Raw genomic sequence first — 13,683 nt, 5'->3', positions numbered from 1 at the left:
TGTTTTGTTTATTCCATGTGTAACTCTGTGTTGTATGTGTCGAATTGCTATACTTTATCTTGGCAAGGTCACAGTTGCAAATGAGAACTTGTTCTCAACTAGCCTATCTGGTTAAATAAAGGTTAAATAAAAAAATAATTAAAATGTTCTGCTTTTATTTTTTTCATCACATTCCCAGTGGGTCAGAAGTTTACATACACCCAATTAGTATTTGGTAGCATTGCCTTTAAATTGTTTAACTTGGGTCAAATGTTTCGGGTAGCCTTCCACAAGCTTCCCACAATAAGTTGGATGAATTTTTGCCAATTCCTCCTGACAGTACTGGAGTAACTGAGTCAGGTTTGTAGGCCTTCTTGCTCGCACACGCTTTTTCAGTTCTGCCCACAAATTTTTTATAGGATTGAGGTCAGTGCTTTGTGATGGCCACTCCAATACCTGGACTTTGTTGTCCTTAAGCCATTTTGCCACAACTTTGGAAGTATGCTTGTGGTCATTGTCCATTTGGAAGACCCATTTGCGACCAAGCTTTAATTTCCTGACTGATGTCTTGAGATGTTGCTTCAATATATCCACATACTTTTCTTTCCTCATGATGCCATCTATTTTGTGAAGTGCACCAGTTCCTCCTGTAGCAAAGCACCCCCACAACATGATGCTGCCACCCCCATGCTTCACGGTTGGGATGGTGTTCTTCGGCTTGCAAACATCACCCTTTTTCCTCCAAACTTAACGATGGTCATTATGGCCAAACAGTTCTATTTTTGTTTCATCAGACCAGAGGACATGTCTCCAAAAAGTACCATCTTTCTCTCCATGTGCAGTTGAAAATCGTAGTCTGGCTTTTTTTATGGCGGTTTTGGAGCAGTGGCTTCTTCCTTGCTGAGCAGCCTTTCAGGTTATGTCGATGTAGAACTCGTTTTACTGTGGATATAGATACTTTTGTACCTGTTTCCTCCAGCATCTTCACAAAGTCCTTGGCTGTTCTTCTGGGATTGATTTGCCCTTTTCGCACCAAAGTACGTTCATCTCTAGGAGACAGAACGCGTCTCCTTCCTGAGCGGTATGACGGCTGCGTGGTCCCATGGTGTTTATACTTGCGTACTATTGTTTGTACAGATGAATGTGGTACCTTCAGCCGTTTGGAAATTGCTCCCAAGGATGAACCAGACTTGTGGAGGTCTACAATTTTTTTTCTGACGTCTCGGCTGATTTCTTTTGATTTTCCCATGATGTCAAGCAGAGGCACTGAGTTGGAAGGTAGGCCTTAAAATACATCCACAGGTACACCTCCAATTGACTCAAATTATGGCAATTAGCCTATCAGAAGCTTCTAAAACCATGACATCATTTTCTGGAATTTTCCAAGCTGTTTAAAGGCACAGTCAATTTAGTGTATGTACATTTCTGACCCACTGGAATTGTGATACAGTGAATTATGAGTGAAATAATCTGTAACAATTGTTGGAAAAATTACTTGTGTCATGCACAAAGTAGATGTCCTAACAGACTTGCCAAAACTATAGTTTGTTAACAAGACATTTGTGGAGTGGTTGAAAAACGAGTTTTAATGACTCAAACCTAAGTGTATGTAAACTTCCGACTTCAACTGTACAGTCGTGGCCAAAAGTTTTGAGAATGACACAAATATTAATTTTCACAAAGTCTGCTGCCTCAGTTTGTATGATGGCAATTTGCAAATACTCCAGAATGTTATGAAGAGTGATCAGATGAATTGCAATTAATTGCAAAGTCCCTTTTTGCCATGCAAATTAACTGAATCCCCCAAAAACATTTCCACTGCATTTCAGCCCTGCCACAAAAGAACCAGCTGACATCATGTCAGTGATTCTCTTGTTAACACAGGTGTGAGTGTTGACGAGGACAAGGCTGGAGATCACTCTGTCATGCTGATTGAGTTCGAATAACATACTGGAAGCTTCAAAAGGAGGGTGGTGGTTGGAATCATTGTTCTTCCTCTGTCATCCATAGTTACCTGCAAGGAAACACGTGCCGTCATCATTGCTTTGCTTTAAAAGGGCTTCACAGGCAAGGATATTGCTACCAGTAAGATTGCACCTAAATGAACCATTTATCAGATCATCAAGAACTTCAAGGAGAGCGGTTCAATTGTTGTGAAGAAGGCTTCAGGGCGCCCAAGAAAGTCCAGCAAGTGCCAGGACCGTCTCCTAAAGTTGATTCAGCTGCGGGATCGGGGCACCAGCAGTACAGAGCTTGCTCAGGAATGGCAGCAGGCAGGTGTGAGTGCATCTGCACGCACAGTAGGGTGAAGACTTTTGGAGGATGGCCTGGTGTCAAGAAGGGCAGCAAAGAAGCCACTTCTCTCCATGAAAAACATCAGGGACAGACTGATATTCTGCAAAAGGTACAGGGATTGGACTGCTGAGGACTGGGGTAAAGTCATTTCCTCTGATGAATTCCCTTTCTGATTGTTTGGAGCATCCAGAAAAAAGCTTGTCCGGAGAAGACAAGGTGAGCGCTACCATCAGTCCTGTGTCATGTAAAGCATCCTGAGACCATTCATGTGTGGGGTTGCTTCTCAGCCAAGGGAGTGAGCTCACTCACAATTTTGCCTAAGAACACAGCCATGAATAAAGAATGGTACCAACACATCCTCCGAGAGTAACTTCTCCCAACCATCCAGAAACAGTTTGGTGACGAACAATGCCTTTTCCAGCATGATGGAGCACCTTGCCATAAGGCAAAAGTGATAACTAATTAGCTCGGGGAACAAAACACTGATATTTTGGGTCCATGGCCAGGAAACTCCAGACCTTAATCTCATTGAGAACTTGTGGTCAATCCTCAAGAGGCGGGTGGACAAACAAAAACCCACAAATTCTGACAAACTCCAAGCATTGATTGGCCTGCCATCAGTCAGGATGTGGCCCAGAAGTTAATTGACAGCATGCCAGGGCGGATTGCAGAGGTCTTGAAAAAGAAGGGTCAACACTGCAAATATTGACTCTTGGCATCAACTTCATGTAATTGTCAATAAAAGCCTTTGACACTTATGAAATGCTTGTAATTATACTTCAGTATTCCATAGTAACATCTGACAAAAATATCTAAAGACACTGAAGCAGCAAACTTTGTGGAAATTAATATTTGTGTCATTCTCAAAACTTTTGGCTGTGACTGTACACACACACACACACACACACACACACACACACACACACACACACACACACACACACACACACACACACACACACACACACATATATATATAAACATGCATACATATTCATACACTACCGTTCAAATGTTTGGGGTCACTTAGAAATGTCCTTGTTTTTGAAAGAAAAGCAAATTTTTGTACATTAAAATAACTTCAAATTCATCAAAAATACAGTGTAGACATTGTTAATGTTGTAAATGACTATTTTAGCTGGAAACGGCATATTTCTTTATGGATTATCTACATAGGCGTACAGAGGCCCATTATCAGCAACCATCACTCCTGTGTTCCAATGGCACGTTGTGTTAGCTAATCCAAGTTTCTCATTTTAAAAAGCTAATTGATCATTAGAAATCCCTTTTGCAATTATGTTAGCACAGCTGAAAACTGTTGTACTGATTAAAGAAGCAATAAAACTGGCCTTCTTTAGACTAGTTGAGTATCTGGAGCATCAGCATTTGTGGGTTCGATTACAGGCTCAAAATGGCCAGAAACAAAGAACTTTCTTCTGAAACTCATCAGTCTATTCTTGTTCTGAGAAATGAAGGCTATTCCATGCGAGAAATTGCCAAGAAACTGAAGATCTCGTACAATGCTGTGTACTACTCCTTTCACAGAACAGCACAAACTGGCTCTAACCAGATTAGAAAGGGGAGTGGGAGGCCCGGTGCACAACTGAGCAAGAGGACAAGTACATTAGAGTGTCTAGTTTGAGAAACAGACGCCTCACAAGTCCTCAACTGGTAGCTTCGTTAAATAGTACCCGCAAAAAACACCAGTCTCAACGTCAACAGTGAAGAGGCGACTCCGAGAAGCTGGCCTTCTCAGACTGGCCAATTAAAAGAAATGTTAAGATGGGCAAAAGAACACAGACACTGGGCAGAGGAAGATTGGAAAAAAGTGTTATGGACAGACAAATCTAAGTTTGAGGTGTTTGGATCACAAAGAAGAACATTCTTGAGACACAGAAAAAATGAAAAGATGCTTGAGGAGTGCTTGACGCCATCTGTCAAGCATGGTGGAGGCAATGTGATGGTCTGGGGGTGCTTTAGTGGTGGTAGAGTGGGAGATTTGTACAGGGTAAAAGGGATCTTGAAGAAGGAAGGCTATCACTCCATGTTGCAATACCATGGTATACCCTGTGGACGGTGCTTAATTGGAGCCAATTTCCTCCTACAACAGGACAATGACCTAAAGCACAGCTCCAAACTATGCAAGAACTATCTAAGGAAGAAGCAGTCAGCTGGTATTTTGTCTATAATGGAGTGGCCAGCACAGTCACAGGGTCTCAACTCTCTTGAGCTGTTATGGGAGCAGCTTGACCGTATTGTAAGAAGTGCCCATCAAGCCAATCCAATTTGTGGGAGGTGCTTCAGGAAGTATGGGGTGGAATCTCTTCAGATTACCTCAACAAATTGACAACTATAATTACCAAAGGTCTGCAAGGCTGTAATTGCTGCAAATGGAGGATTCTTTGACAAAAGCAAAGTCTCTGAAGGACACAATTATTATTTCAATAAAAAAATCATTATTTATAACGTTTTGACTATAATTCCTATTCATTTTGAAACTCATTTCATGTATGTTTTCATGGAAAACAAGGACATTTCTAACTGACCCCAAACTTTTGAACGGTAGTGTACATATATACATCTTTTTAGAATATATTTTCCTTAATTATTCCCCACAATCCCTACTAGCCCTCCCCCAATTGGAGTAAACTAATAAACGATAACACTTGGGCTTCTACTTCCATCTTATACATATTATATACATTTTACAGAATCTATTTTACAATAGTTATATTTTGCTTGTTATAACTTCAATCTTTGCAAACAACGCAGAGCAAAAAGTAAGTCTGGAGTGTCCCCGGAGTGACCACCCTCAAAACGTTTCAAAGCGGAACGGTTTCTATCCCGGAACTAAAGAAATGTATCAATAATTCTAGGGAGGAATTTTGTCCGTCGTTTGACAATTTCGGAGGAAGCAGTGTGTTGTGGAGGTCAAGTCTCAGGTAGCTATCTAGTTATGCAAAATAAAACATCCCTTGGAAATTGAAGGAACTCTTTTATTTATTTATTTATTGTGATAACAAGAATAATGTGTGTTGAATAGTGGAGTACCTAGCTAGCCCGCTACTGTTAGCGTGTCATGCTCTCTGGCTAACATATGTAACGTTAGCTAGCTTGCGATAGACAGATTGCCAGTCTACGTGAAATAGTAGCTAACCTAAGTGGACCGCATTTAGCTATTTAACGGTAATCATTATTCAATTTAACAGTATTGATTGTGATTCTTAATAAAGATGTGTGGCTTTAATGGGATTGCCTACAGTATGATGACTAGCTACTTAATGACTAGAATGTTGCTATCTTACATAACAGTCAGACTCTTGAGGAGTACACTGAATGCAGGCCCAGAAAAAACTAGGGTTCCATGGTCTGGTGAATTTGGGGCTGTATCTACCTAGCTATCTGCTGAAACAGAATCATCACCTAAATACACCAGACCAGAAACTCTGTTTTTACCAGGGTTTGCATTCAGTGTATTTGGGTCATTCTAGTTTATCAAACCTGCGAGTGTCTCCAGGTTATCAGATCTGTGAATGTCTTCATTAGTACCCCTGTTGTAAAATGGTCAGAACTATCTTTATTTACTCCTTTGTGAGCATAACCCCTAATGTAACCACCCCCCCTCCAGGTTCTGAAGTAGACCCAGTCACAACATTATTGACCAATCATGGTGAAGAAGAAGCGCATCCGCCTGATCGCTGAGATGGCCCGGAAGATCCGTGCGTACCGGGAGCTTAAGAATCGGCCACGGGAGTCTGAGAAGTACGCACTGGACTACGACACCATGACGCGACCGCACACCAGGAAGACCCTGCCCGTGCTTGCCTGGCAGGTATGTGTGTGGGGCACCAGGTAGCCTAGAGGTTAGAAAGCAGGACCAGTAGCCAGAAGGTTGATGGTTCAAGCCCCAGGCCAGATGTAAAAAGTGGGAACTTAACTAGAATTTCTGGTTGCTAGTTATTTCTATCAAATGAAAGCATACATGTTAGTTTTATTACCAATGAATAATGAGTAGAAAGTTGTGGGTCTCTGATGCCAGATCCCATCGACTACTGTTGTTCCCTTGATAGGGTGCAAAATTCTGGTAAATTTCCCAAAAGTTTTCCTGAAATCCTGGTTGGTATGATTCCTGGATTTCCTGCTTATTTCTGCAAGATCCTGTGAACCTCCCAACTGTGTTTTCAGGGAAACCTGGGAATTTCAGAAACCTGGGAACCCTAGCCCTCGAACAACTGGGGGGAAAAAAGCCCTAAAACTGCTTTATTTCTATTCAGGACGTGAGGAGAGAGAGCCGTCTCTTCTCCCTGCTGTCTGGCCTCAAGATGTTCGGGGTGGGCCATCTGTTCACACGCAAGTCCTGGCTGACAGAGCACCCTGAAGCACCTAGCTACTGGCAGGTTACCAAGGTCAAGGTGGACTACACTGCAGAAGTGAGTGGGGAGGGGGGTGGAAAGGAGTTGCAGGGGTAGAGGGTGAAGGGGAGTGGAGGCTTATAACACTGTTATTACACTGATAAGTCTGACTATAAAGCCTCATACTTTTGTGTATATATAGTGTATGTATGTGGACACAACTTACAATGTATGGATTCACTGTTTGGCAGACCGACAGACGAATCGTGGTTCGGCAGATGCTACCTGCCCCAATGCATAGTGCCAACTGTAAAATTTGGTGGAGGAAGAATAATGGTCTGGGGCTGTTTTTCATGGTTCGGTCTAGGCCCCTTAGTTCCAGTGAAGGGAAATCTTAACGCTACAGCATTCAATGACATTCTAGACGATTTTCTTCTTCCAACTTTGTGGAAACTGTTTGGGGAATGTCCTTTCCTGTTTCAGCATTGCAGTGCCCCCGTGCACAAAGCGAGGTCCATATAGAAATGGTTTGTTGAGATCGGTGTGGAAGAACTTGACTGGCCTGCACAGAGCCATGAACTCAACCCCATCGAACTCCTTTGAGATGAATTGGAACGCCGACTATGAGCCAGGCCTTATCGCCCAACATCAATGCTCGACCTCAATGGAAGCAAGGTCTAACATCTAGTGCCTTCCCAGAAGAGTGGAGGCTGTTATAGCAGGAAAGGGGGGACTAACTCCATATTAATAACCATAATTTGGAAATGAGATGTTCGATGAGCAGGTGTCCACATACCTTTGGTAATGTAGTGTACATGTTTATAACTCTGCTGCCTTCTCTGTAGAACATGGACCACGGCAGAGCATGGGGAGTCCTGACCTATAAAGGTGAGAATTTTCCATTCACACATCCTATATCATGCTCTCTTCCTGAAGAAAGAATAGGTTTGGCTTTCCTCGGTAGTACTCTGTAGTACCGACATGTGATTCACGATAGTGGTCGTGAACAGATAAGAGATGACAACCTTTTTATTTGTTTTCACAGAATGGCATTTCAGAAGCTTTTCATATGCCTCTCTGTCATTGCATAATCTCTCACAGATGAAATAATGCCTAGGTTTAGGTTTCTTCAGCATTAACTTCTTCCACAGGCTCGAATTGCTGGCACATAGAGCCTGGTAACAGTTTAAGTGCCTATTGACGATAGTATCTTCTGACTGGGGGAGTTTTTTTTAAGAGTTAATATATTTTAAAAAGTTAAATTATTACACCTTTATAGAGTTAGGGTTCCATGTTACAGCGCTTGTTTATGGAAAACACTGAAGAATAATTTGCTAATTAGCTATCTGTGTCTCGGAACACCTGTGTGTAAACAGAAGACGGAAGCCACAAACATGTTGTAACTGAAGAATACTATCGGCTCCTGTAGTCCAACTATTGGGCTAGACAACAGTGTGCATTAATGTGGGACTTGAAAGGGGTGTAGTTAAAATTGAGGCGGGAGAGGGAGAGCCTGCTACAGCTGTAGCCTTGGCCTATTACACTGAACAGAAATATAAACGCAACATGTAAAGTGTTGGTCTCATTAGCTGAAATAAAAGATCACAGAAATTGTCCATACACACAAACCACTTATTTCTCAAATGTTGTGCACAAATTTGTTTACATAACTGTTCGTGAGCATTTCTCCTTTGCCAAGATAATCCATCGACCTGGCAGGTGTGGCATATCAAGAAGCTTATTAAACAGCATGACTTTACACAGGTGCACCTTGTGCGTGGGACAAAATGCCACTCTAGAATGTCCAGTTTTGTCACACAACGCCACAGATGTCTTAGGTTGATAGAGCGTGCAATTCGCATGCTGACTGCAGGAATGTCCACCAGAGCTGTTGCCAAAGAATTTCATGTTAATTTCTCTACCATAAGCCACCTCATATATTTAGAGAACTTGGCAGTACTTCCAACCGGCCTCACAACCGCAGACCACCTTTAACCACGCCAGCCCAGGACCTCCACATCCGGCTTCACTTGCAGGATCGTCTGAGACCAGCCACCCGGACAGCTGATGAAACAGTGGGTTTGCACAAGCGAATAATTTCTGCAGAAACCGTCGCAGAGAACCTGATCTGCGTGCTTGTCATCCTCACCAGGGTCTTGACCTGACTGCAGTTCGGCGTCGTAACTGACTTCAGTGGGCAAATGCTCACCTTCGATGGCCACTAACACACTGGAGAAGTGTGCTCTTCACGGATTAATCTTGGTTTCAACTGTACCAGGCAGATGTTAACGTGAACAGAGTGCCCCATGGTGGCGGTGGGATTATGGTATGGGCAGATGCTAATGTTGTGAACAGAGTGCACCAGGAATTGTCCGTAGAGCTCCGAGACAGGATTGTGTTTCGGCACAGATCTGGGGAACAGTACCAAAAAATGTCTGCAGCATTAAAGGTCCACAAGAACACAGTGGCCTCCATCATTCTTAAATGAAAGAAGTTTGGTTGGAACCACCAAGACTTTTCTTAGAGCTGGCCGTCTGGCCAAACTAAGCAATCGTGGGAAAGGGGCCTTGGTCAGGGAGGTGACCAAGAACCCGATGGTCACTCTGACAGAGCTCTAGAGTTCCTCTGTGGAGATGGGAGAACCTTCCAAAAGGACAACCATCTCTGCAACACTCCACCAACCAGCCTAGACAGAAGCCACTCCTCAGTAAAAGGCACATGACAGCCTACTTGGAGTTTGTCAAAAGGCTCCTAAATGACACAGATCATGAGAAACAAGATTCTCTGGTTTGATGAAACCAAGATTGAACTCTTTGGCCTGAATGCCAATCGTCACATCTGGAGGAAACCTGGCACAATCCCTACGGTAAAGCATGGTGGTGACAGCATCATGCTTTGGGGATGTTTTTCAGAGGCAGGGACTGGGAGACTAGTCAGGATTGAGGCAGAGATGAACGGAGCAAAGTACAGAGAGATCCTTGATGAAAACCTGGTCTAGAGCACTAAGGACCTCAGACTGGGGTGAAGGTTCACCTTCCAACAGGGCAACGACCCTAAGCACACAGCCAAGACAACGCAAGAGTGGCTTGGGCGCAAGTCTCTGAATGTCCTTGGGTGGCCCAGCCAGAGCCCGGACTTGAACCCGATCTAACATCTCTGGAGAGACCTGGAAAATAGCTGTGCAGCTACGCTCCCCATCCAACCTGACAGAGCTTGAGAGGATCTCCAGAGAAGAATGGGATAAACTCCAAGTACAGCTGTGCCAAGCTTGTAGCGTCATACCCAAGAAGACTCAATGCTGTAATAGCTGCCAAAGGTGCTTATACAAAGTACTGAGTAAAGGGTCTGAATACTTATGTAAATATGATATTTCCGTGTGTAAATTAGCAAAAATAAATAATAACCTGTTTTTGCTTTGTCATTATGGGGTTTTGTGTGTAGATATTTTAGAATAAGGTTGTAACGTAACAAAATGTGGAAAAAGTCAAGGGGTCTGAATACTTTCCGAAGGCACTATATGAGTAGCTCGCCAAACAATTCTGAAAGTACATGCAATTTTCACGTATTCTGCCGCAACTGTCATAAACAAATCTCAAGTATCAGACACCGCAAGCTCCCAGCTGCTATATCTACCCAATGCAACATTGACATTATCCCACCCCTGGTCAGCCACTTCAAAAGCCAAACCTAACATGTCTGCCAATTAATTGCACATCTGTCTGTGTGATGTGCAAGTTTGTCCATCACTCCGTGTGTAGCTAGTTGATGTGATTACCGTCTTGTGTGTTGATAGAAATACTTTCCCCAAAACCTTCTCATTAAATGTTAACTGCAAAGTAGGCTTACCTGGCAGAAGTAGATCATGAGGAAGTATGTAATTTGTATCTATTAGTTGTTATTTGCAAACTTGACATGAAATGAGCTGCAGCAGTACAAAACCATCACTAGACCGGAACATTGGATGGCACTTTCTTTAATCGCATGTATTTTTTTTCAGACCTAAAAAAAATAGTGTCTTCAGATTTAAGCATTGACATGAATTGGAACTTAGTTGTTTGTCTACAAACAATTGTAATTTTGAGAGTAAAAAACAAACAATATAAAATGGAACATAATTTGGGGGGGAAAGATTTTATAGTGCCCCCCTTAGTGGTTTATTAACAATTATTTTACCAGCTATATTGACAGAGAACAGTACACTAAGGACCTGGGGAAGAGTTGCAGGGAGAGGACAAGAGAAGAATGTGCCTATTTGAAAGCTTGAAAAAATGTGTAGCTCTTGAGATGTTTAATTTTCTCATGCTAGAAAAGGTTGGAGACCCCTGTGCTAGATGGTAATGGACTGAGAGAACAGTCAATTAAAACCGGTGTCTGTTTTCGCCGCTCCTGCCATAGACTACCAGTCAAGTCCCGTTCTGAGGCGCTGTGAAACCAGACGTCTCGACAGAGAGAGCCGGCTGATGGGCCAGACTACCTCCGCATTACTGTCATTTGACATATTTATCACAGCAGTGGTTGTTAAAAGAGATTAGGAAAAGATGACCAAGTCACCATTGTGTGTATTATTATTTTCCACAGGCAAGCAGGAGAGTGAAGCGAAGGAGATGGACAAGGTGATGTACCATGACTGGCGTCTGGTGCCCAAACATGAGGAGGAGCAGTTCAAACTCTACGACCCTGTTCCTGAGCCCCCCATACGCTATGTGTCGTACCCGCCCCTGCTCCGTGCCATGCTCCTCGCCCAGCGGCAGAAAGATGAGCTAGGGTCGGCGGCTGAGGAGCCAACCTTACCCCTAAAGAGGGATGTCCTACTCAGCAAAGAGTACTTCAGAAGTCAGGAGAAAAAGAGGGAGGGGACAGCAGTGTGAGAGAGGGGTCAAGAGGAAAGGGGGTGAAAGGTTACCTGCAAGGGACTGTGATGTCAACTTGGATAGATCATAGGCTGCGTTCTGTTTCTCAAAGTATTGAATTGGTGCAAGCATGGAGTTTTGACCATATCCTTTGCACCAATCCATTCCATTTAAATCCATGAGAAGGTGTAGGAGTGCACATCTCAGGAAAAGGGTAGAGAATTGGACCACAGCTATAGCCGTTTTCCTTTACATTCATATGAGCCTTCTATAACAATTCCTCTGAATAGAAAGAATTTGGATCATCAGATGGACTTGAGTGACAGCTTGCTGTAAGGTTTCCACAACTGGCACTTGTCTCTTATGCATATTGTAATGTGATGCTTGTGTGTTTGTATTGTAAATAGTAAAATATAATACTACATTATGAAAAGAATGGGCACTCTTAGTTTTTCTTAAAACGGATTCATTCTAACTGGATAACTGGGTTAAGATCTATAATAAGTCAAAACTATTGTCCCACCCATGTCAAAGCAATTATTATTCCATATCCATCTCGACAACTCTGATATAACGTGTTTTTTATCAAAGTTGCCGGGATGTCACTTGTCCTACTCAAAATCAGTACACTCGTAACAATTTAAGCATTGCGAAACTTCTATTCGATCAAATAAACCTTTTGCTTGATACGGGCTAAACGAAATACATGTTTTTAAACTCGTAGGAATGTTTCAGATTAACTACATGTTCACTCATTAGATGGTTCTCTAATTGAACGTGTTCCCGCATATAAATACTTAGGCGTATGGATTTGACGTTTAAAAACAGATTGTGCTTTTCTCTAAGCAGTGGGAAGCAGATTATTCAGTCAACCTTTTTATCTGTTCTTGATTATGGTGATATTATTTATCAAAGTGCAGCTTTTACTACTCTTAAACCTTTGGATGCCATCTTTTAGTGCCCTTCGTTTTGTTACAGTGACAGTTTTGATACCCATCACTGCATCCTGTGTCAAAAGGTTTGGCTGGACTTTGCTGAAGACCTTTATAGATCTCTACATTAGTCCCTTTTTTTTTTGTTTACAAGGCCCTACTTCATATCTAACTTTTCTGTTGAAGCATAGACACCTGAGTTGCCTAATCCTTTCACAGGATTGGTTAACTCTTGAGGTTCCAAGGATCTCCACCGAGCTAGGTAAATCTGCTTTTAGTTTTAATGCACCGTATCGCTAGAACAGAATTCTAAATACATTTCATCTTGATGTTCTGTTGCCATTCGGGCAATTTAAAGTATTGATTGGGGACGTATTTGTGGAGGAATGTCACTTTGTTTTACAATTTTTTAATTGTTTTTATATTTATTTATTTTTTGAATCTTTTATTTTATTGCAGAAAAACCAATATACAAACAGACAATGATAACATGCTAGGGGTACAACAAATTACAGGTTATACAAAGACCTTAAAAGAAACACACACATTGATTGTTTTAACAGCTTTCTTATTAGAAGAATGTAGAGCAGTCTTAATGTACTGCTTGAATTCCTAATAGAAAACACGTAAGAGTGTTTTTCTATTTGTTAATTAACATTTATGAATATTACATTTTTCCATTAGCACAATTAGATTTGAGGTAAAATTGTTTTTCTTTATCCATATTATGGTTAAGGAAACCGAGCAGCACATTCTCCAATAAAAAAACAAGTCATCAAGAGTATTAAAAATTAAAGCTATGAATATCTTTCCATATTTTTTTTTTTTTTTTTTACATGTAGACAATGCCAAAATAAATGCAGAACTGTTTCTGGATGCTCAACACAAAGGACAGTTAATGTTAATGTCTTTTTTGAGTTTCTTCAGGTAATGATTTGCAGGGTAATACTTATGGATCATTCTGAAAGAGACCTCTTTGACCTTATTAACAAGCATGTATTTGTGTGGTAATTGTTTTTATATATTAACGACCACGCTAATACTTGTCTATGAAAAGCAGATCATTTTGTAGGAATCTTATTAATGTTATAGTTACAAAGTAACAAAATTGAAGCCACCAAAATGGGAGAAGATATGAGGGATGAAATTCCAAATTGAAGTTGGATTCTTTAAAAAATGCTTAGCCCAATTTATCTTAACAGTATTATTCAAAAAAAATTGAGACCACCGTGTTCATAACGACAGATTTCCTAATATAATGTGTACCATTTTTTC

General features: G+C 41.6%; 1 protein-coding gene across 2 annotated transcripts; it reads left to right on the top strand.

Annotated features, from left to right (window-relative positions):
* Window positions 1–5,129: 5,129 nt before the first annotated feature.
* mrps34 (mitochondrial ribosomal protein S34) lies at window positions 5,130–11,909 on the top strand. 2 transcript variants are annotated; one of them, XM_038979966.1, is made up of 5 exons: window positions 5,130–5,216; window positions 5,903–6,106; window positions 6,549–6,704; window positions 7,472–7,514; window positions 11,205–11,909. In XM_038979966.1, exons 2-5 carry the CDS (start codon window positions 5,942–5,944, stop codon window positions 11,492–11,494), a joined length of 654 nt encoding a protein of 217 aa, XP_038835894.1. In that variant the 5' UTR covers window positions 5,130–5,216; window positions 5,903–5,941; the 3' UTR covers window positions 11,495–11,909. The 2 variants fall into 2 exon arrangements, with proteins under 2 accessions (XP_038835894.1, XP_038835901.1); XM_038979973.1 differs by lacking the exon at window positions 5,130–5,216 and adding an exon at window positions 5,254–5,460.
* Window positions 11,910–13,683: the final 1,774 nt, after the last annotated feature.

This window comes from Salvelinus namaycush, chromosome 3 (assembly GCF_016432855.1).
Source record: "Salvelinus namaycush isolate Seneca chromosome 3, SaNama_1.0, whole genome shotgun sequence".
In the NCBI taxonomy this organism is placed as follows: Eukaryota; Metazoa; Chordata; class Actinopteri; order Salmoniformes; family Salmonidae; genus Salvelinus; species Salvelinus namaycush.
The sequence above is the reverse complement of the archived record's forward strand: the minus strand, read 5'-3'. Positions and strand labels throughout refer to the sequence as shown.

Bases quoted from the DNA above. Each gene is read 5' to 3' on its own strand.
- mrps34 (XM_038979966.1), top strand. From the start codon at position 5,942: ATGGTGAAGAAGAAGCGCATCCGCCTGATCGCTGAGATGGCCCGGAAG. The intron at 6,107-6,548 runs GTATGTGTGTGG...ATTTCTATTCAG, and splicing joins TGCCCGTGCTTGCCTGGCAG to GACGTGAGGAGAGAGAGCCG. The intron at 6,705-7,471 runs GTGAGTGGGGAG...CCTTCTCTGTAG, and splicing joins AGGTGGACTACACTGCAGAA to AACATGGACCACGGCAGAGC.